This window comes from Lissotriton vulgaris, chromosome 5, assembly GCF_964263255.1.
Source record: "Lissotriton vulgaris chromosome 5, aLisVul1.2, whole genome shotgun sequence".
Lineage (NCBI taxonomy): Eukaryota > Metazoa > Chordata > Amphibia > Caudata > Salamandridae > Lissotriton > Lissotriton vulgaris.
Genome location: NC_141693.1, coordinates 1,477,930,149 through 1,477,952,983, shown reverse-complemented (window position 1 = coordinate 1,477,952,983; position 22,835 = coordinate 1,477,930,149). Strand labels below are relative to the sequence as shown.

General features: G+C 41.5%; 1 protein-coding gene across 2 annotated transcripts in view; it reads left to right on the top strand.

Annotated features, from left to right (window-relative positions):
* Positions 1 to 9,893, top strand: part of TMCC2 (transmembrane and coiled-coil domain family 2) — a 524,849-nt gene extending 514,956 nt beyond the window's left edge. For both annotated transcript variants that reach the window (XM_086923447.1, XM_086923446.1), the window contains exon 5: positions 5,375 to 9,893. In XM_086923447.1, the coding sequence (XP_086779573.1) occupies positions 5,375 to 5,686 (312 nt within the window). In that variant the 3' untranslated portion in view covers positions 5,687 to 9,893. The remainder of the gene's footprint in view (positions 1 to 5,374) is intronic.
* Positions 9,894 to 22,835: the final 12,942 nt, after the last annotated feature.

Sequence of the window (22,835 nt, the reverse complement as noted above, 5' to 3'; positions counted from 1 at the left end):
ACACGTTGAACTGCCCCTTGGCGTTTATAATATTGATCGTGCACTACTGCAACAATCAGTAGTAGGACCTCCTCGAAAAACAGAGTATGTTAAACTACCATTTGTGAGCAAGAAAAACAACAATTTGTGAGAGATCTAAACAACAGATTATCAAGTAACATGTAGAGTATCAGAGTAGAAAGTGTTATCATTTATGTATACGAAATAGTTGGCTTGTAGTCCAAGAAAGTAAGTTTTTATGCGGAAAACCCCACCCATCAACCCTTTTGAACCAAAATATAACCAATACATGCTCAATAACATGTTAATACATGTTAATACAAATAAATACAAACATGTTAATACATGTTAATACAAACAAACAAGCAAAGAAAGGCAGATCAGCACGAAAGCGAAAGGAGTCAACGCAAGGTCTATTTCTGATTCTTTCTGAAGGTTGAGCTTCAGGTTATTCAAATCGCTGAATCCAATCTCTACGATGGTACACCATGTCAACCTTTTGGTCCCACTACCCCGAGCACACCTCTTCTTACATGGCTTCGAATGATTCAGCTCCCCAATCGTTAAAGAATTATGATCGCATTTCACTGCAAGACAAATCATTTCAGAAGAGCGTGGTTTCCACAAAGGTTAATTCCATCATTCAAAATTCTGTCATGAAAAGCAAAATAAGTTTTCCATCAGACACGTCGCCTCTAAGTGTATTGTATGCTCAGAGCCTAATTCAAGAGTTTTCAAAAGGTCATCTATTGAGAAGCCATTACATTAGTTTATGAGTGCCTACTTTCATCACCAGTTTCATCTGAATAAAGTTAACTTCAACTACAAGGCTGTTAGTGAGCGGTTCCTTCTTTGTGGAGGTATTGAGGGTTGAATATATTTATATATACGTGTGTGTGTGTGTGTGTGTGCGTGTGTGTGGTTGTGTGTGGTTGTGTGTGTGTGTGTGTGACTGTGTGTTACACAGAGGCAGTCGCCACAGTGTAATTATAGTTAGGACCTAGTTACCATAGGTTGGTGTATTTTTTGATTTTTGGGTGATCCGTCAAGCAGGGGCCAAGAAAAAAGGGGGTGAGCGTTCCACTTGGTGGGGTGATCAATACTCACACTCCACTGTCTGTAATGATAGGTTTAATGATTCTGAAAGACAAAAACAATTCAAACCTAATCACACTATTACTTACACTAGTGTACAAAATAACCAATAAAAACCAAAATCACTCAATTTTTAGTGTGAATTATTATTGGTGCAATTAGTGTGCTGAAAGAGAATTTCTTAGTGCACCACGTACAGAGGACCTTTCCCTGTTGAGCTTACCCTATGATGAAGTAAACTGCGCCTCATAGGAGGGAGAGCAGATGGACCCTTGAGGTCCTGGAACTAGAAGAGGAAGGCATGGAGAAAAAGCAGAATATTATAATCTGGAGGGCCCATGGGGACCTACCACAACACTCTATAAGGCATCTTTGTGTTATATGCAAGCTATGTAGCCTGTAAGAAAACGGCTCATTCATCCTTCCATTCAACCTCTTACTGATAACTGCCGTGATCGCTGCCTTTCAGCCTAGGTCTGCAAGCCTCCGCTCCTCGATGGTAAATTAACCCACTCCCAGTTCGTTTTTATAAGCAGCGTGACCGGGAATTAAGTAATTGATTGAATAATACGGAGCCACTGTGGGGATTCCAGTGTCCGAGTTCCCCCTTCGGTATCGGCTGCTTGGAATACCTGGCTGCCTAAATATGGGCATCACTTTCTGTATTGCCCCCATACAGTGAGACAAACGGCCATAGGTGTTGTCAGGATGACGCCATCTCTGACTTGATGATGATGATGATGAGGAGGAGGAGGAGGAGGAGCTGTCACCTACCACACTTGTTCATCACAAAAGCTGTATCTGAGTACACTCACAAAGGGTTTGACACTAGTCTATTGTGACCCCAGGAAACTCCAAACTTCCCAAACCTTCTCAAATTTCAAAAGTGGGCACCAAGGGGTTAATATCAGACCCACTGACCCAGCTCTTCAGTACACCTCTGAACCTTTGGAGCACTCAGAAGGACTGCTATGCTGCTCTGCCAGAAGGACTTCTACTCGGTTGCCCTGCTGCTTGAGTGAAAGGACTGGACCTGCATCTTGAACCCAGGACGATGAGAGTGACTCCAAGAGCTAGTTGGCTGGCCTCCTGACCAGAGCCTCAGGCACAGAAGGCTCCAATCAGCTTGAACTAGCACCTGGACTCTTATCTAATGTGAGTTCTTCTCTCCCAGGTGTTGCCACTCCAGTCCTTGACCTTAGGACCTGAAGGTACTCTGCCAGTCCAGCTGTCGTCCCAGCAGAACCGAAGCAGTGTGAAGCTATCACTAACATAACTCTGCATCGAAACTGCTGTGTTATGCATCGCCAATGCAGCACTTCAAATCACAGCCCTTAGACTCATCGAACACTCACTGCACATTGCATTCTTGATGCAGGTTTACGCATCCTAAGACGCTCATCGATGCCATCCTCAACAACGATCCAGGACTTCGCATCACACGCCCTGTAACTTCCTCAAAAACAGGCAATGGGCAACGCATCTCCGATGCAGGGCTTTGCATCGCAAGACCCTTGTCTGCGGCATCCTTGACAACAATGCAGGACCTCGCATTGCAGCTTCCTGGAATCACCACTGCATGACACATCTCTACACTAGTACCTCGCACTGCCCCCACTGTGCAACGCATCCTCGACGCAGGAACTTGCTACGCTCCACAACCAGGATTTAGGGTACTCTTGTTCAGCGGGCCTAACTGAGTCCCTGTCTCTGACCTGCACTCTATTGCGGTCTGCCTGAACTTGTCCCTGTCCGGCCCGACTAGATAACTTCAGTTGCCGCTTAGTGCTTCTTGGCACTGTTTTTATTTACATTTTTTAAATTGCATATCTCCAGTTCTATTTATTGAATTTTTGTTGTTTTGCCATAACATCATTTATTACATTATACTCAATTTTTCTAAATTGCTGTGGGATTTTTCTTGTGTTTTGTTTTCACTTTATTACTATTTGAAGTGCTGCGTAACTACTTTACACATTCAGGGGTCGGGAATTTGATTAAATATCTACTTGTCCATGGGGCAGGCTGCTTCTTAAATCTACTTTTCCTGTAACAAAATCCACTTGTCACTTTTGAGACATGTAATGCAGCGACAAATTACGGCCGCAATCTCATTATATAAGAGTTCTGATTTAACCTCTCTAATTAAGCCAGGGCTCGTACCATAGCATGATTTGAATACAAGCAATTCCCTTTTGTTAGTATGTTTCTGCAGGTCTCCATACTGGGGTTGAAGGTAGTGGTAAGCAATAGTACAAGGGTTGGAATGCCCGTTTGAGACTGTGCAAACCTACTAACTTGCATGTTTTAAGTGTTTTCACCAACTCTTTTCTAATCTTTTCCCATACTGAAAAGGGTTAGAAATTAACTCCTGACAGTGTCAGATGTAAAGCTTCTTCCAGGGTTGGGATAAAAGTGGTTGGAGGAAAAGTGAACTTGAAACATTCAGATTTTCACGTGAGCAAATCTACACAAGCACATTTCCTCATGCTAAAATGCAGTTCACAAATATTTTCTAGGAGTACTATTTCTAGGCCTACTTCTGTAAATTCTTGTTAATTCATGGAAACTGTATATATGCACCTAATGCAACGATGTATACCAAGGATGCACTTTTGAGACTTTCTTTAATAATTTGGCCTCTAATTAGGCCTGGTGTTATCCATGACCTTTTGTGTTTAATAAAATGTTGTCTCTCTCTCTCTCTCCCTCTTTCTCTCTCTCTCTCTCTCTCTGTCTCTCTCTTTCTCTCGGTCTATCAGCTGGCTTCACTGTGAGTGACAGTATTCTGCTCTCTTACAAAGAGCATGTTGGCACACAAAGTAGTTTTGTTTAGTGCCCAGAACTGCTGTGGCAATGTGTGCTTTTTGGGACCAAAAGCTATTTTGCTTTTGCCAATACCTGTTAAAATGGTGAGGGCCCAGCAGCTCCCACACCGATAAGTTTTTACAAAAAACATGCCTAAACAAGTCAAGCATTGACAAAACTAAAATGCTGACCACCAATTTCAGACCTACTGGCTTTGCCAATACATGTTTATTTTTGTTTCCCATAATCGTATTTAAACTGGTTACACTGACTTTCCATTGTGAATATTTTTGGGAAATACAAGCATACATCAACATGTTACTAAATGATGCTGCAAAGATATGGTACCTAAATTATTACAGTAGTTTAGCAAAATGTTTTTTTCCTAGTTGCATTTTTTGCGAACATTTTATTTTGAAAGCAAAGAATCATCACTCTTGCTTTCAAGCTTCTGCAAATATTTGCATATAATCAGAGAGCATTCTGGGAGCATTATACATAGCATCAAATTACTAAACTTTGAAAATGTGTGTATTCATTTATACTGCACCACCGACAGTAGTGCAGAGACAAAAGAGCTTGTGAGGAAACTAAAGATTTAAAAAACTTGGAACAAAAAAGGACGGTGAGGTTAGGTGTAGGAGGTTTTCCCCTGACGCGAGCCATTAAGAAACCTTACTAAAAGTGAAAGGAAAATGATATTGACATTAAAACATACTTGAAAAAAATGGCCTGAAAAGAATGATATTGTTGGTGACCGTTGCACAGGGTGTTCAGGAGTTTGAGAGGATAGGGGATGGGATGTAGTAGTGTTAGAATCATTCTTTTCAGTTTGGATTGTTTTGTGCTGAGGTTTTATCTGGCACTGAGAGACTTGTTCACAAGATGTGAAGCTTTACATGGGAAACACAACTACAGTTAAAACATTTACAGTCAAATGTCGTTGCACATTGCTATTTGTTTGGCACACTGAACTGCTTCTGTCACTCTCATCCTTCTCAACTAACAAGGGGTCACATCTTTTATACCGTAATACTTCTCAAGGCTTTGGGTGGAATCATGTGGACTTTCCTCCCTTGCCTTTTTTTCTAGGTTGGTAAGGCTGTCCTGCTCTGACAGTTGTTTTTTGTTTTCTTTGCAGTTTTATAAACTTGACCCGAATCGGGTATCAGAGCACTTTACATAGCACCAGTTACGTTACATAAGGATACACATTCATTTTTTGTTTGTTAGGCACGGGGAGATTAAATGATTTGCCCAGAATCACAGGATGTTTTAGCGTCAATACCAAGACTCGAACCCAGTTCCCCAGGTCCAAGGTCGAGCCTTTAGGCCAACAGTGATGATAGAATCTGGGTAACTCGCTATGCCACTGAAACATTGATTCAGTATCTCCTCAAACTCTACACTAAAAGACAACTTTTCAGATAGCCTTCTGTGACATCCATTTCCCTCTTCTCTTGTTTTCTAGGAGGCGGTGGAGTCGTGCTTGACGCGCATCACAAAGCTTGAGCTGCAGCAGCAACAGCAGCAGGTGGTGCAACTGGAGGGGGTGGAGAACGCCAACGCCCGCGCGCTCCTGGGCAAGTTCATTAATGTTATCCTCGCGCTGATGGCGGTACTGCTGGTCTTCGTGTCCACCATTGCGAACTTTATCACCCCGCTTATGAAAACCCGCCTGCGCCTGCTGGGAACGCTCCTGCTTGTCCTCTTCCTCCTCTTCCTCTGGAAGCATTGGGACACCATCTCCTACATCTTGGATCACACGCTACCCCCCAGCTGATCTCACTGGGAGAGGTGCTAGCCACGCAGTATTTCTTTCCATTTTAGATGGAGCAGGAAGGAGCGAGGAATCTGGGATTCACTTCTGTTTTTGTATTTCATTTCCTCCGTTGCACTTTACTGCTGATTGATTGTACACAGCTCTACCATCTGAGGCCAGGTGCAGCACGCACACTTCTAGGAAGTCAGCTTGTGAAAGCCTCCATCAGCTTCAGTCCGAGGAAGCTTAAAGAAATCAATCATGTTATATATATTTATTTTTCTTTAAACGTATTTATTTGAGTAATTTATTTTTGAGGAAGTGAGCATTTCTAGAGAGAAAACGGTTAGTTAGCAATCCATCGAGACTAGCCATGTAACGTGGCCCGATTCTTGGCCAGAACACTTTGGACATTCTCTAGGTAAGGGGAAAAGAAAGCCTGGCTCCGTGTTCTTGCTGTAAGAGACGAAAGCCGCACGTGGAGATACAATAAAGAAGGGTGACCTTTCTTGCAGCAGAACGTTTAGCATAGAAGGATTAGAAGAGAAAGTGAGCCCGTAGTGGCCTCAGCAAACCCGACAGGTGTTTCTTCTTCCCCTGCCTGTGAATGCTTTCAGACAGGTGCAGAGAGTACACATCCGCCTGTCGCTGGCATTCCTCTGCTCGGCTGCTATCAGGACTTTTCTTTTTGAGCCCCCAAGACGGGTTAAGGCAGGACATCAGCTTGGCCCTGGGGTATTTATTTAAGGGTACACAGATAGATTTTATTTTTTGACCTAGAGACCTTTATTGTCCCCGATATTCTAGTTTCTGAGGAAATCGAGCCTCTCCGATTTGTAGAGGCGGGAGACTTCTTAACTTTTCTATTGGTTTGAAGACTTATTTTTAAAATATGTATTGCAAATGATGTTCTATTAGTGTAAGTAAATGTTAGATTTGAAAGGTCCCGAACAGTTACTAGCTAGCTTCAAAGGTCCTTAGATGTGAAAGGCTGTACCAATAGGAGCTCTCAACCAAGTATTCAATTTCCTATGCCTTCAACAGAATAGTTCCCTTGGCTGATCCCCTCAACCTGAAGGCAATTCTTGCGCCCCGTGGGTACCCTGTGGGTGCACATTACCACAGAAGCACAGCCAAAGGAGCTGAAGATTGGTTATTTGGGCAAACACAGGCTAGGGGCATGACGGGGAAAGGTAGTTACAAAGCTACATTGGAAGCTCTGGGATTCCCTTTTCTCGGTTATCATCCATGCAAGCGAAGACAGCAGTGTCTGGAATATATTCTCGTTGACAGTGTAATTTATGCTGTATTTTAAGAGAGGACAGTGTGATTCCAATGATTCCGCCGAATCAGCAAAGAACTTCTTTTCAAAACCAGGACACTCTTAAGTAACAGTGCGCCCTACAAATGCATTATAACATAACATAATAAAGCTTGTGGATGTCTGGCATCGGCAGCAACACGAGTGCCACTCCCACGAGTTCAATTAAACATAGGTTCTAGAGCCTATAATGCACGTCATTTAATTTTTTTTTCTGGTAAAATCACCTCGCTGGTTGCTTTTGGAAAGAATGAACACGATTGTGTGAAAACTTCACACAAGGGAGCATTGTTATCTACACCTTGAAAAAGTACTTAATTTCCCATTTTCCCAGTCATTTACAGGTTCACTAAGAATCTTGAAAGCACTAGACTTTAAAACCACGTAACCATATTTTGTGGTGATATCTCCAAAGCATATATATTTTTATGGCGCTGCTCAGACAGAATCGATTGTTTGTCAACTCACTCCAAGCAATTAAGGCATCTTCGTGGTTCTGTCACTGTTAAGCATTGGTTTCCCAAAGGAAAACAAGTAAATATGTTAAAGACACGATGACAAACAACAGGACTGCCCCTTATTGACCATTTTGGATGAGTGGAAATTGAAATCTATGCAAAACGCCTTGCAACTGAACACCATTCCAGCCCAACAAGGTGTGTAATCATCCTGCAGTGAGCAGGGCCAACAAATGCGCAAGTGGAAAGCAAACCGTGGATGGATGTCCATGGAAAGACTGGTTTCCATATAGTTTTTTTTAATTCGAGATCCATTGTGTGTCACAAGTTATGTTCCAGACCTCTCAACAGTGGCACATTGGCGTATCCTTATACCAACTTCATTGGGTTGAGTCTGAGGAAAAATATGTTTGGCCTGTGTAAATGTGGCAGAGACAAATGCATTCTCTGGACAAGTTCCACAAATTTCGAACTTGTCTATTTGCCAGACAATTGTTGTGTAAAAAAAAAAAACATACGAGACAGAAATGCCATGGAAGTAGGATTAACAAGCTGTAAGACTACCACTCTACTTACATTTCTTTTTAAGGGGATGTGAGATTCAGGACTGGCCATTGCAATAATTAGGAAAATGTGGGGCTTGCACAATATTTGGTTGGTAAGTGAAAGCTAGAACATGTACTGGTAAATCACGAGTTTATTTAAAAAAAATACTTAAAGCTCACAGTAACGAAGGATATTGCTATGAAGTGCACAGATTAGATGATGAAGGGTTTCCCGTCATATGGAATGGTAAATGCATACCACTGTGTGTGTAAAATGTATATGTATAACAAGAAGCAAAGCATATTCCACTCGGTGAATCTCCTTCAACAATGGTAATGAATAGCATGTTCCTGTTTGCACTTATGCATATATGTTTCATGCCATACTGTTCCTCCTTGTGCATTAGTTATAAAAACAGTCATTTAAAAAGACTGAGAGCACTGTCACATTGCATAGCCTGACAGTGTGACCGGTTAATGAAAAGCGGATGAGGATCCAGAATCCCAACTCTAGTGTGGACAAAAAATGGTTTTGACCATTGCATTGTAGTCATCAGTGACTGAATAATTTATTTTCACCTGTCTGTGTGTGTATACATATATGTGTGTGTGTGTGTGTGTGCGTGCGTGCGTGCGTGGGTGTGTGTATCTTAGGTTGCTTAAGGGCCTGGCATGTTCGGGTCTAAAGTGAGGTGGCATGGTGTGCAAAATAGTGATGGACTGGGATGCAGCCCGGGTAATTACCAGTGGCTAAGATTAGTTCCCTGGGAGAGGCCTCCTGTTTATGTAGTAAGGAGTAACAATAACACTGGCGCTCAAATAGCCTGATAACTGGCAATAGACTCTTCTACATTTATTTTCAGAGATATTGTGATGAATTCCTGTCCTGAAACCCACACAGTTGAGGCTAAAATGAGGTAATCAAGAAACCATGGGGTGGTAGGACTTGTATACCTTTCTGGTGTCTTCCTGAGCCTGGGAAAGAAAAGAAGGACACAATAGCCAATTATTCAGCTATGTAAAAACGAACTCTAACATAACAGCTCCGCCTCTGGTATCTTGATAAATACGTATTAAACAGACACAAATCTAAAGGAAAGAAGGGTGAACTGAAATGCTAGCTGTGTAGAGTGAAACAGAGGATGCACCCGTGCCACATTTTGCAGTCGTAGTATTTTTTTTATTAGACTGAAGTGGCCTAAAAGGCATCAGATAATTTTATAAGAGAACCATATGTGGCACATTTTTAGACACAGGGAGATTAAGTGAATTGCCAAGAACCAAGAGATATTGAGCCCATTTGAATAGTAATGTGGATGTAGGCACCTGGTAGACCTAAGGCTTCTGTAAGGTCCCCTGGTTGCATCAGATGGACTGAAAGGGTTGCCATCTTGAAAGGCCCGTTGAACAAACATTTGACTTCTTTCATTTCATAAATAGGCTTGTAATGCCCATTGCTTCTAAACCAAGTGGAGAATTTAATATAAGCATAACTGTTTATGTAGCCCTTCATGTTACATTGCTGCTGGTCTAGGTGATGTAAATAGCAGGTGTTACAACTATCCTGTGTAATGGCACACATTTTACTGACCTCGGAGGGATAGAAGGCCATGTCTCCCTTTCTGAATTTTGACTTAAGACCACCATGTATCTCATTGATCCATCTGCCTTACAAATTAAAATGAAGTGCCTGAGAGGCTGGTGCAAGATTGTGGTCAGAATTTATCAGATGTAGAGTTATCATGGTCATGATTCACCCCCCCCCCTAAATCACTGGCTAGAGAGAATATAGTTTACATTATTGCAAATAACAACCACACAGTCATTTACCACACAAGCATCACAAAAATCGCTTTTATAATGCATTTTCTTTACACATATTATTTTTACCACTATAAAGCATTTCGCAACCACACATTTCATCACATTCTATATAATGTGGAATATATATATATATACATATATATATATATATGTATATATATATATATATATATATATATATATATATATATATATATATATATATATATATATATATATATATATATATATACATATATATATACATATATGTTTTTCCTCGCTGCTACCTTGCTGGTGGTTTTGTAGTGAGAGACCGCTGTTGGCGTATATATATAGATATATATATATATATATATATATATATATATATATATATATATATATATATATATATATATATATACATACATCATCTTTATTATCCCTAAACACTACCCCTCCGTGAATCCTATAAATGCTTTACTACCTGTTAGCACTGCCCTTCGGTGTACTCTATAGCCCTTACTACCTATTAGCACTACCCATCCTTGAACCCTTAGGGACCCCTTACCACCCTTTAATACTACCCATCCTGATCACGGTAGTAATACTACAGTGATCAGGGACTGAAAAGTTCGAAAACGCGTAGGTGAAAGGGAGAATAACGGGTCAATAAACCATGTTTAAAGAATCCAAGAAGAGTGTGGCGTATTTGTTTATCATGCTCATGCTTTTTCCGGTTTTTGAAAGGCACTCGAACACACACAAGGCTTCAAGCATAAGCCTTTAATAACTGGTACAGAAACGTCTCGCTGCCAACCTTTCAGTCAGATTCACACTGCCTGACGCGTTTAACATACATTCTCCCTCAGAGGCTTGTGTGGAAAATGAGAAGAGCACCGGCTGATTCCAATCACACCCTTTTTCTTGCTGACCAGCAAATGACGACCCCGTGGCCCCCAGGTTCTTGGGGTGGTGCATTTTCGACGGCACACGCCTCTGAGGAAGAATGTATTTGGAACGCGTCAGGCAGTGTGAATCTGACTGTGAAAAGTTGGGAGCCAGACGTTTCTGTACCAGTTATTAAAGGCTTATGCTTGAAGCCTTATGTGTGTTCGACTGCCTTTCAAAAACCGGAGCAAGCATGATATACATAAAGTTCATCCACTTCAGCTCCTTCCTGGAAAGTTTTATGATGATCCATCAAGGGGAGGTGAGAAAAAAAGGAGGCTCAAAACGCAAAATTCCCATGCATTTTCCTTAGACTTGTTTAGACAAGTCTACAGCATAAACTGCTGGTCGGAATTACACCAAATTTGTCAGGAAGCTAGGTCCCGGTCCGCAGAGTCTATTTTTGTGATTTGGTGTAAATTCCGTTCAGTAGTTTTTGAGAAATGAAGGGACAAAAATCATTGTATATCTGGACGGTTTGGTCCATGAGGGTCTCGAGAGACTCTCGCGGGACTGTCAGTTTAAAAATGGAGTGTTCTGATTTGCCTAGGGAGCATTATTTACCTTGGGCCATCTCACTCCTGCGGGAGACAGACTCCTGTGGGACCAAGCAATCTGATCGGCTGCCAGCAACGTAAGAAAAAGGTTGTTGACATCCGTTACTGAACTTGCGGACTTACTCTCTGTCCTTAAGTTAAAATAATAATAAAAATAAAAGGAGGCAGGGTAGGGATACCCTGACCCCTTAGTCCCAATGGAGGGACCTAGAAGACCCTCACCACGCCAAAAAGAAAACAAAATTGGCTAGAAAACTGCAATGCACAAGACTCTTATGGGAGCAGGGAAAATAATGGCGGCCAGGCCCACATTTAATAACTTTATGCTCCGGGGAGTCCATAAAGGGGAGGGGGCTGTGTGCCCCCCTCCTTGAGCCTGAAGAGGCCCCGGGGAGTGCACAGCCGGGGCTGAAAATAACTTTATATGGGGAGACGGGCCACATGGCTCCCTCAGTGAGTCTCCAGAGTCCCTGAGGAGGCCATACCTGGCTCGTAAGCTATGTCTCGGGGAGCCCATCCCCGGTACATAGCGGCTTCCCTGCTCTCAGTGGCATGGGCAGGGAAACCTGTGTTTGATCTCAATTTGGAGCATTTTTTAATTTCCAGCCAAGCAGGAGCAAACACCAAGTCCGCTCACAGCAGGTGGGGGCTTTGATAATGCTCCCGCCTGCTGGAAGCGGAATTCTCATGAAGGCAGGGAAACAGATCAAAATATTGCTCCGGTGGAAGCATCAGTGATGTCATAAATGATGTTGTTTGAGATATCATGATTGATGTCATAAATGATGTGCTAGAACATGTCATGAGTGATATCATATGTGCGGTCATAAGCAGTGCATGGCAGGAGTGCAAGTTTATAGGTAGCGCTGCTAGCTATAACTGGTGAATTTCTGTGGTTTTAATAGGTCAACATTTTAATGTTGTCACTGTCGAATTCACCTAACTATAATTTTAATTTAGCCTTTGTTTCTTTCAGTGAATTTCTAAGTTTTTTTAAACATCTTTTAATCACACCTAAATATAATGTTACTTTACCTTTGTTTTCAGTATATATATATGTATACACTCACACACATATATTCCATGTCCAGTTCTCCTAATACTTAGTTGGCTCAACCTGTTTCTGTAATATGTAATCAGTAGAGGGAGAAAGAAGCTGTGATCCATTCAACTTCCTGTGGAAAGTAAATAATCAAGAGGGGAATGGATAACTTGTACCTGTAATACCAGGGTCACATTTTGGTACCCAACTTAAAAACCCTCAGTCACCTACAGGAGCGTAGGAGCAGTATATCTTGGTTCTCCGCTTTTCTTGAAAATGTGAAAGCATAATCATTGGGTCTTTTTTGATAGTATGCTTTCCTCCACCTGGAGGTTGACCAACTGGTTTTGACAATAGTGATCAGAAATATGTTGAAAGACGTGAAAAAAGTAAAAAAAATGTTAAAATTGCTTAGCTTTCCTATCCAAACAAACTTTATTCGGTAAAGAGGTGGCAAGATTAAAAAATAGTGTGGTGCATGTATAGAAGTGATACTATTCTATAGCACCTAGTCGTTTATGCAAAAGGTCGACATGCTTCAGCCCCATGGAAGTGCCTAAGAGGTTGGGGGGCTTTCTTCAGGACCTACTTCAAGTATTAGGGTGCTCTGTTGTGAGCAACCTATGAGGCTAGGTAAATAACTCACCCTTTTTCACTGCAACAGGTCAATAGTACCTAAAGCTGAATGAAAACATTACATATATTACATATTCATTCAGTGGAGTATAATTATTTTATAGCTCCCGGTGAGGTGTCATGAAATATTTTGCAATCCAGGGAAGAATAAACCTGTTAAACACTCCGATGGTGACTCTGTGGCGTGTGGTAGCGCCGGCCATGCCACACAATAGTTTGATAAACAAGGCAAAAGAGCGATTACAATTGTGCCGGAAATATGCGCATTAAGAAGTGGCCATTCACAGATTATCAGGCTATCTATTTAGTGAGAGACTGCTAGTGAAGCGAAAGTTGTGCGCTAAAGTATAGCGTGCGGGACGAGTGAATAGCATCTTGTTGATAATGGAATTTATAAAACACGTTGTTATTCATTCTACAGTGAGGGTTAAACTTAATGGAGTCAATGAAACATCAAAGGGTCGTTAAATATAGTTTTTCGTATACCTTGATTCTGGGCCTCCTCAGTGGACCGGCGGGTTTAGACACCTGGTCGACAAAGAGAGATTGAAAATCTTAAAGTATGGCCAAAGCATTTGTGGTTTAATGGCAGGAATTATGCCCTCCGAGGAGAGCAGTTTCCTGATACTCCAGGCTGTCTGTGGCAATCTCGCTCCAGTAACGGTGAAGGTGACGTGGGCCCGTCGTCAGCCCTTATTAAAAGGAAAAGGAAAAGTGGGCATGGTAGAGAGACTGTGTCTTCTCTCCATGCTAGTTGTATGAATAAAGTTTTTCACACAAAATTCGACATATTTACAGAATGACTGAAGAGATGCCAACAATAATTCTATTAGAGTCTGAGAATAATTACTATTGTAAAGTGGAGAAAAGACTAAGGGGTGGCCCTCGTAGTTCCATATTGTGGCACTGAGATTTTGGTTAATCGAAAATGTTGGTAGAAAGTTAACTGATACATAATAATTTCAGTTTTTTCAAGTATTACAGCTAAGTTCAGAATTGATGTTCTTGTGTCCCACTTCTGATAGTTAGTATATTTCCCCACTCTGAATCTGCTGCCAGCTAGCCATCTTCTTATTTCCTTTTCATTCACCTCTACATGAAAGCTCTTGGAGAGCTCCCGGACAACTAAAACATCAAGATCCCTCAGTATGTGGATTACACCGGTTTTCATCTAACATCACATCATGAAATGCATTGCCTGGATCAAAGATTACCTTACCAGACTTGAATGACGAAGTCATACTTGAAGCTCTATCCCGGTCACTAGTAACAAACAGAAAGAACATGTAGTAGACTGGTTGTCAATTATCAAACCTTAATGGCTCTATCCACACCACTGATTCCGTGCCAAATACTTGGGATTCCACACTGATATGATCTCCCACATCAGAGCCAGTCTCATAAAAAACACAGATTTCCAGACAGAAACTTATCAAAGCTTTTCTTTCTGAACCAGACTTCAGATTGCCCTCGACCAAGGCAATTTTCTTTTGCAGGTGCCACAGAATTACATTTGTCCTAAAGAGTAAACTTCACACCGCTCCCTGACTGATTGAGAATCCTAGGATGTTTAGAAGAATCTCACACGCCATCAGAGAACACAGCTAGTTTCTTCTGTCTATTGCATCATTTTCAAATTGTGCTGCATCACCAATAAAGCAGTAAACTTGAGTGCTCCACCATATCTATTAAACAAGATCAAGATCCTAGATGGCTAATGTAAATTCACAGCACCAATCTTATCAGGCTTGATGCAATAAGGAGGAAAAAAGACAAAGCCTTCTCTTGCTGCACTCCAAGCTCCCCCCCCCCTACTTCCTACTTCTCACTGATGGACCTCAGCTATCTCCTTACTCTATGTTTTTTGTCATCTGTGATGGCCTCAATATTTCCAAATGGACCATTGCCACAGTCAAAATCTGGTAGCGTTGACCTTACGATTTCTACCCCATATATTAGAGGGCCTGAACCAAGAATTCCTCATCAGGAAAAGCTGAAGATCTCTCATCAGCTCCTTGTCAGCTCCACTTCCAGCCACACACCTGACTGAACTAGTCATGTTGACATCAGTACAACAGAGAGACTTGATTGCTACTGCCACCAGATCAATCGTCTATTGGGGCCATGCAAAACCCATACTGTCATTCTCAGGTCCTCATCTTGGGCTACATGTAGAGACTGATTCCCCTCAGCGTCAAAGCTGTATGTTCACAGAGGTAAACAGTGTTTCTTATAGAGAGCAGGGATCTCCCTCTGTTTGTTGTGAGCGGTGGCCCAGCATACATCTTTGGGGTGGGGAAGAGCATGTTGTTGCTATCTATGTGCCAAGGATTTCTTAAGGTTCACGACGGAAGTTGAAGCATACCAATTTAAGGCCCTTCGATTCAGCCTCAGGTCAACCTTGAGCATCTTCCTGAAGTGCATGGCTGTGGTGACGGCTTTTCTGATTAAACAAGCAATATTTGTTTGCTTGTACCTGGATGACTGACTTGTAAGATCAGAGTCGATGCTGGAAATGTATTTCCTTTTGAAGGACAAGAGATAAAGGAGGCCCGATTTGGAGACACCAGGGGGTCGATTCCGATCCTGGTAAAAAAACGCCCGTACGATTCGTATCCGGAGCCCTTTCCGTACGAATCGTACCCGTCCGTCCGAGTCGCGTAGTACGATACGCATTCCGTGAATCCGTCTGAATCGTCGCGATCCGTATGTATTGCAAGGCTGAAACCGTGAACCGTACGACTCGTACACACACCGTACAACCCGACGAGTACGATCCGGACCGGGGAATCAGGACGCGATTCGTACGGTCCACGTCAGATAAAGGCGATTCGTACGGAAAAGCGCACAATCAAATACACACCGTATGGCGCGTACCCCCCTATGATCGCAGGGGTACGGCGCGTACCCCTGCGATCATGGGGGATATGCACCATACCCCGTGATGGCAGGGTGTACGCACCGTACACCCAGCAAACATGGGGTACGGTGCGTACACCCCGAGATCGCGGGGTACGGCGCGTACCCACCATGATCGCAGGGGTACGGAGCGTACCCCTGCAATCATGGGGGATACGCGCCGTACCCGGGGGGGGGCGTTCCGTACCTGTTTCGGGGCAAACTCTGCTTTTACGGCTGTTTTCAGCTCTCGTAGGAAAAGGGTCGTACGGTGCGTACCCAACACGAATTGTACTTACCGGGTCGGAAAAAGCAGCCGCGATCCATACAGATGTCGCGTACAGTGGGTTCCGAGGGAGAATCGTGCGGAGAATCGAGTCGTACGGTCTTTGTACGATTCGTACGGAGTTCTGCTCCTGGTACGAATCGTACTTCGTCGTACGTACGGGGGATGTTTGCAGGGTACGATTCGTACGGGAAAAACGCTCCGTACGGCTAATCGGAGCGCTTTTTCCAGGATCGGAATCGGCCCCCAAGAGTCCAGGTCAGTAGATTTCACGCTTATTTGAATAAGCATTGAATTCTCTCCTATGAAGAGGTGACCTACTTTTCAGTTGGACCTCTCAGTAACATAGGAAAAATTATCGCCAGCCTCATTAAACACCATAGTATTTAGAGAAATCTTCTCATCCCTGCTTCAGTGGTATCACCTGTTGCTCGGTGGTCATTGTGAAAACATGTGGGGCAGGCAGTCTTGCTCTAAAAGTGTCCTTACCAATGAATGTCAAAGTCTGTTTTTTTTGTTTTCTCTTCAATTAAGTTGTGGTTTAATTTGCAGAACCCTGAAATTGTGGTTTTATTTACAGAACCCTGTATTTGTGATGTTAGCACTCCAGTATTACAATAATAGGTCATGATTCTCTCCTATCTTGCTTGAGAGGAATCGAAGTTCGAGAAGTGTCACATTGCTTACCCTTTCAAAGGGAGCCCCATCTCTCTTTCAGAGCAGAAAGGTATGCAGTTGCTTAAATGGCTCCTTAAGATAGTGAAGAGGTGAATCATGTCAGGAGGATTTGGTTTAATCTGTTGTAGGTTGTGACCTGAGATGTAGCCAATAATTGGGTGGGTTAGAAGAGATTTTAAAAGAATGAGTGGTGGTTTCTTACTATCTCAGACTTTGGCTGAAATGCAGTTTTTCTGAAATGGATGGATGCAGTAAATAATGGTTGGATTGTATTGAATGTGTTCCTGAATCCTGCAGTGGAAAAAGGTTAGGGATGGAGGATCAGTCTGAAACCAAAGAGGTGGGCAGGATGGGAGTGCTTGTGGGGTTATTCTTGTCCAATTTTTGCATGTGTCTTGCTGTTTCCTCCTGTTGTCTGCTCGGGAATGTATTGGGGTCTCTTGTGTGACTCTTGGTTGCCATACTCATCTGCTGGCAGGACCAATATTTGTAATAACCTCATCATCTTCTCTCTGCTAAGGAAGGAGTATTGTTTCTCTCCACCAACACCCTTTAGTATTGATGATTAGAGAACTGTTATTTTCACAGCTCATGGCCTTGAAGCATTTCTTTACCTCTTCAAATACCTTTCTCCTAGTATACCTCACTGAGGAACCAACTGTAAATACAAGTATAGTTAATCAAGTATGCACATGTATCTTTTGTTTTGGGTTGCCCACAACACTTCCACTCTAATGCTCCGTACGCAGCATGATCATTATAATGGGGCCACCATGATTGGATTGGATTCTGCAGATTTTCAGTATGAAAACACAGCAAATCCTGATCCCATAGCTCCTTCTGGTAGTTTCAGCTTCTTTGAGATCTTGGCCTTTATGTTCTTGGCCGATTAGTTGTACATTTGTTCAGTTCACTGGTCTGAATATGTCCCTTTACCTACAACTTTCAGCCATCCTATTGGAGTTTCTCATAACACCTTCTGAGTACCAATGTTGATATTTATTGCATTTCACTTTCTACTTCCTCCCAGTTTTGCCTCTCTAGTACTTTTTTTGGGTCCTTGTTTTTGTCATAAGCATCCTTGTGTCCCTGCATATTTTGGGGTTTTACATTTGAGGTGTCCTGAAGATCTACTTCGTGAATATCAGTTTACCTTCTTTGCAAGAAATTCCACCTTCCTCCATCGTCCCCCTCAGTGGTATGGTCCTCTGTTTTGTTATGCTTATTTGTTGCGAATATTTATTTGGATCTTGCCCCACATTTTCTCACATTCCGGGTAATCTGAAAAATTATAACGTTGAAAGCCAGAAGTTTTCTTATTTCCACCAATTTGCTACTCTCGCAAATGTACTCAACCCGTTGACTGTAACATTTATATAATTCTACTATCTTATCCATTAACCTCTGCATATGTTTTATATTGGGGTATGTAATTCAGAGTGTTACCTGATTAATTCAGCCAGAGGAGTCAGTGAAATTCAGGCTTTCTCTATTGAGTACTCCTACATGATATTGCATAGAGTCAGAGTAGTGATACACACTAACCTATCTAACCTAAAAGTGATATCTGATCTCCACATCATAAAAGCAATGCATTTGCCTGTTTTGGTACAATATACAATTGGATGAACCTTTAAAGTCATTACATTGGCAAAATATAGACATTAGGCAAACTAAGCAAACTTGTGTCCAGGTACAGGGGTTCCTATTTTTATGCAACAGGACAGTCTTTCACTTGTTGTGCTCCCCCAAAAGATTGGTGCATACTTTTTTAAACTTACTATTGCAAAGGCTTTGGAGCCAAGATTGTCAAGTAAAGCATTGCTGTGCATCTGAACACAGTGTTTGGCTCTAAATCCTACTTCATTAAGATACCAATTGAAAATGACATTGTAGCTTTGTGTGATTGTGTTAAAGAATTGCATGGTCTGTCAGGGCAAAAGGATTCTGTTGTTATTAATCTGCCACTATGTGAATGTATGTCCCATTTTCCTGGTGTTCCCATTTAGCTGAGCATTTGTTTGGTTTAACACGCCTTGATCTTGGCATTTATTTCCATGATCTCTTGACGTGACCTGCACTAGTTCTATCCTGGCATGTGAAGAAATTGTTTACTGAACACTGACTGAATGTGCCTTCTTACCTTCCACTGGTATGTTCAGTCTTACTTTCATTCTTGTTATTTACAGAAAATGGCTGCATGCTCTTACACTCACACTTTTTTAATTATGATCTTAATTGTCATTCAATTAATACTTTTTCTGTGACCCAAAAAAATGCCTCTGAGCATTGGCCTCGTTGACCAAAACAGATAGGATGTTTTTCATAGTGGACAGAGGGTCATGTGTGCACCATACCTTGTAAAATTGCATTGAATAAACTGGCTTTAGTATCACAATTTTTTCTCCTTTCACTCCTGAATCTTATGATTCCCTACATTGCAGTGCATTGTAGCCTTTATTTAATGTTTTTATATTTAGATTGATGGATTTGACTCGAATGTATTTCTCTCTAGACACCAAGTTTACAGCAATACGGATTCACATAATGTAGCAGTGCTATATACTTCTGTTCTAATTAAGGTTGCATCCCCTCAAAGAAATGTGTAACAAAGTTCACAATATTTCTTTATTTTTTGTTATTCAGTGCCTGTTAAATTTACAGTGCAATTTAAACTATACAGTTACACATATATTTCATGCAATTAACTTATTAAGTTGAACTGCCTGCTATCTACAAAACATTACCTCTATCAAGATCTGGTTTCTCGGGGCCTAACCCTATCGCCTACATTTACAAAAGTGACAGTGCTTGTTTAAAATAAGCAGATCATTTCGTCATTTTGTTGTGGATCCAACTAATGAGTGGACAAAACATTGACCCATATAATGGCTTTCCTAGTCAGGTCCTGCAGGAATCTTTTATCGGAAGATTCGCAGGTAGGACAAGCTGTACACAAAGTTAGTTTCTTGAAGTCCTGCAGTTTTGTTTTCAAAGCCCCTGCCTCCTCCATTTTTTATGGTCACTAAAATTGCACGTCTGTTCTAAAAGGTCTGCCTAACGATGAAGATCCAAAGTAGCGAAACATTGTGACCTGTATTTGTAGACCTGCATGGTAAGTATCTTCATCATAGTCCTAATCAATGTTCCCAACCTCTCCAATATCAGAAAAAAGTCTGGAATTTTTCACATAGCATCAAAATAGATTGGACTACAATAAAGTATCATGAGGGCAGGGTGGCAGCTGACTTTATGCAACCTCTGGCTTTTAATTTAAAAAAGAAAAAATACTTAAAAAATTCTATTCCCTTATTTTATATTTTAAATAAGTGTACATATATATAAATTAAGGGAGGGGTCCGGCATGCACACACTCTCACCTGCGTCTACGCCTCTGAGGAAGAAGGTTTCAGACTTCGAAACGCGTCAGGCGGAAAGGACGCTGTTGAACTGATAAAAGCTATTGGCGTGAATCTGTTCCTCTTGTACCAATAAAGGCCTTATACCTACGACAAATTTACAAAAAGTGAGCAACCCAAGTATACCCTTGAGGGCTTGGGTAATAAAAATGAATGGGTGAAGATGCCTTCAAGGGAATTTATTTCATGCATACTTGATTATTTAGACTAATTTTAGGAAGGATCGGTTAGTGATCCTTGTTAAGAATCAATCAAAAACTGTGGAATTTCAATTCAATTTAAACAATTTGTTTCAACAAGACACAACATACAAAAAACAACACAAGGTGTATTAGAAAAATATAATTTTATCCAAAAGAATTTTTAAAGAAATCACTTCATATACAGATAAGTGAACAAACAGAAAATTAGGACTGTGGGTACACACATAAGTAAATTAATACGTGACTCAACAGAACCTAAAAAACACCTATCCCAAATCACACTGAATAAAACAAGACATGGATAAGATGAAATGTCGACGTTTCGGTTTCCTATGAATTAATTACGGAAACCATCTTCAGGACTGAAGTCAATGGATCTGTATAGAGAAAATTGCAATCTGACTTCCTAGCACTGCCCGACTATGATTGCTTGAGGGCTGTCACGGTCTAATTTCAAGGTGGAACAGCTTCTATTTGGTATGTTAGTTGACTTCTTGACTTTAAAAACAAGTTTGTGGGCTTCGCTGTATTGATGCTGGCTTTTATTTAAAAGAAGGGAGGTTTCTGGCCACACCTGTTGATAAGCGGTATGTTGAATGAAGCTTAGACGCGGTGAGCAGAAACTAATACCGGTACATAGAGAAGTTTTTTCCACATGGAGAGTTCAGACACAGATGTGTAATCAACCATACGGCAATAATCTAATAAAAGTAAATTGCAGCGTGGTAAATATTTAGTTCAAGATAATTTATCACTGTTCAGCGGTATGTGAAGCAGTGTGTACAGCTCCAAGCCTCGCCGCAAGTAGAAAGTAAACAACAACTTGTTCTGAACTGACTACATGCTGCGCAGCACTCTGCCACTGCTGTCCTGACTAGACCACGACCACATGGTTACTGGAATACTTTCTGTGAAATTTACTTTGAAGAAAAGAACAGAGAGGAATTGTTGAATCCTAGACTATTAGAGCAGGAGGAAGAAAAAGTCATGGCCTCTGAGGAAGGGAAAAAGTTTCCTGAAACGCGTCTGGCCGAGGGATGGTATTTCGAAAGTGAAGCTGCCTGCATTGTGAATAAAAAACGTTGTACCTACCTGCTATGGAGTGCGTCCTCGAATCTGAGCAAAATCTGTGAAAGCATTTCTACACAGCGGCTCCAGGCCGTGGAGTGACTGCACTGCCCACATTGAACTTGCTTGGTCTGCATGAGGGGAAAGGTTCCCTTCGTGTTCTGCGTTAGTAGGAAATTTAAATTATGCAGGCAGAGTCTCAATTCGAGGCTCAATGAAGGGCTGCTGGAACATGTCCTGAAATGAATATTGAACAACTGAACCCACTGGAGGGTAAAAATGTGCAGGATTGGAACTGCGGTCCCAGCGTGCATTGGAACATTGAACTCATTAAAGGCACACCGGAGGCCGAATATGCAAATTCAAAAGGAGCACGCAGAAGACAGTGCAGCGCACACAATGATACAGTTGCTCAGTATGGCCTCTGAGGAAGGTAAAAAGTTTCCTGAAACGCGTCAGGCCGAGGGATGGTATTTCAAAAGTGAAGCTGCCTGCATTGTGACTAAAAAAGGTTGTACCTACCTGTGAAAACATATATATATATATATATATATATATATATATGTATATATATATATATATATATATATATATATATATATATATATATATATATATATATATATCAATCACAAAGCCGCTCCTGCTGCAGCGTGGTGACCCGTAGACAAGTGGCGTACACTCCGGCGGAGCCGCCGGAAATTAATGTTCAAAAACAAACAATCCAGTGCAGTACGCTCTCAGGAATCAAAAGCTTAGCCAGAAGTATATTGCAACCTTGGTTTATTCACACAACGCGTTTCGGCGACCTGCCTTGATCACGTGTGACAACATAGTGGAAAAAAGTGTGCTTTTTACATACCAAAACATGAAAATCGAGGTAGGACTAAGGTCAAAACATCACCAAACAGTCAGACATATTGGAATGGTCATTCTATGTCGACAGACATGGTAAAATTATAATCATCGTATAGCTAGTACATATTATGTAGGTAACATAGTACTATTAATCCCAAAGGTGGGAAAAATAAATTATACGACTAGCAATAAACCGATGTGAAATAAAACATGGTAATAAGACAGAAATAATCAAACCCTAGGACATATTGAGCTGATCATCATATGTCGACTCCGCGGCACATTGTCATCCAATATGTACAACAATTAATATTTAGATGGTGGCAAAAAATGAGGGAAAATACACATAAAGCAAGCATAAATAAATTCAAAAACTTGCACATAGAGCCGCCCGTCTAGTGTAATCATTTGCACAGTAATGCCCGGCGATAGTGAATACAAATCAAGGCCAGGGCTACTGCTGCC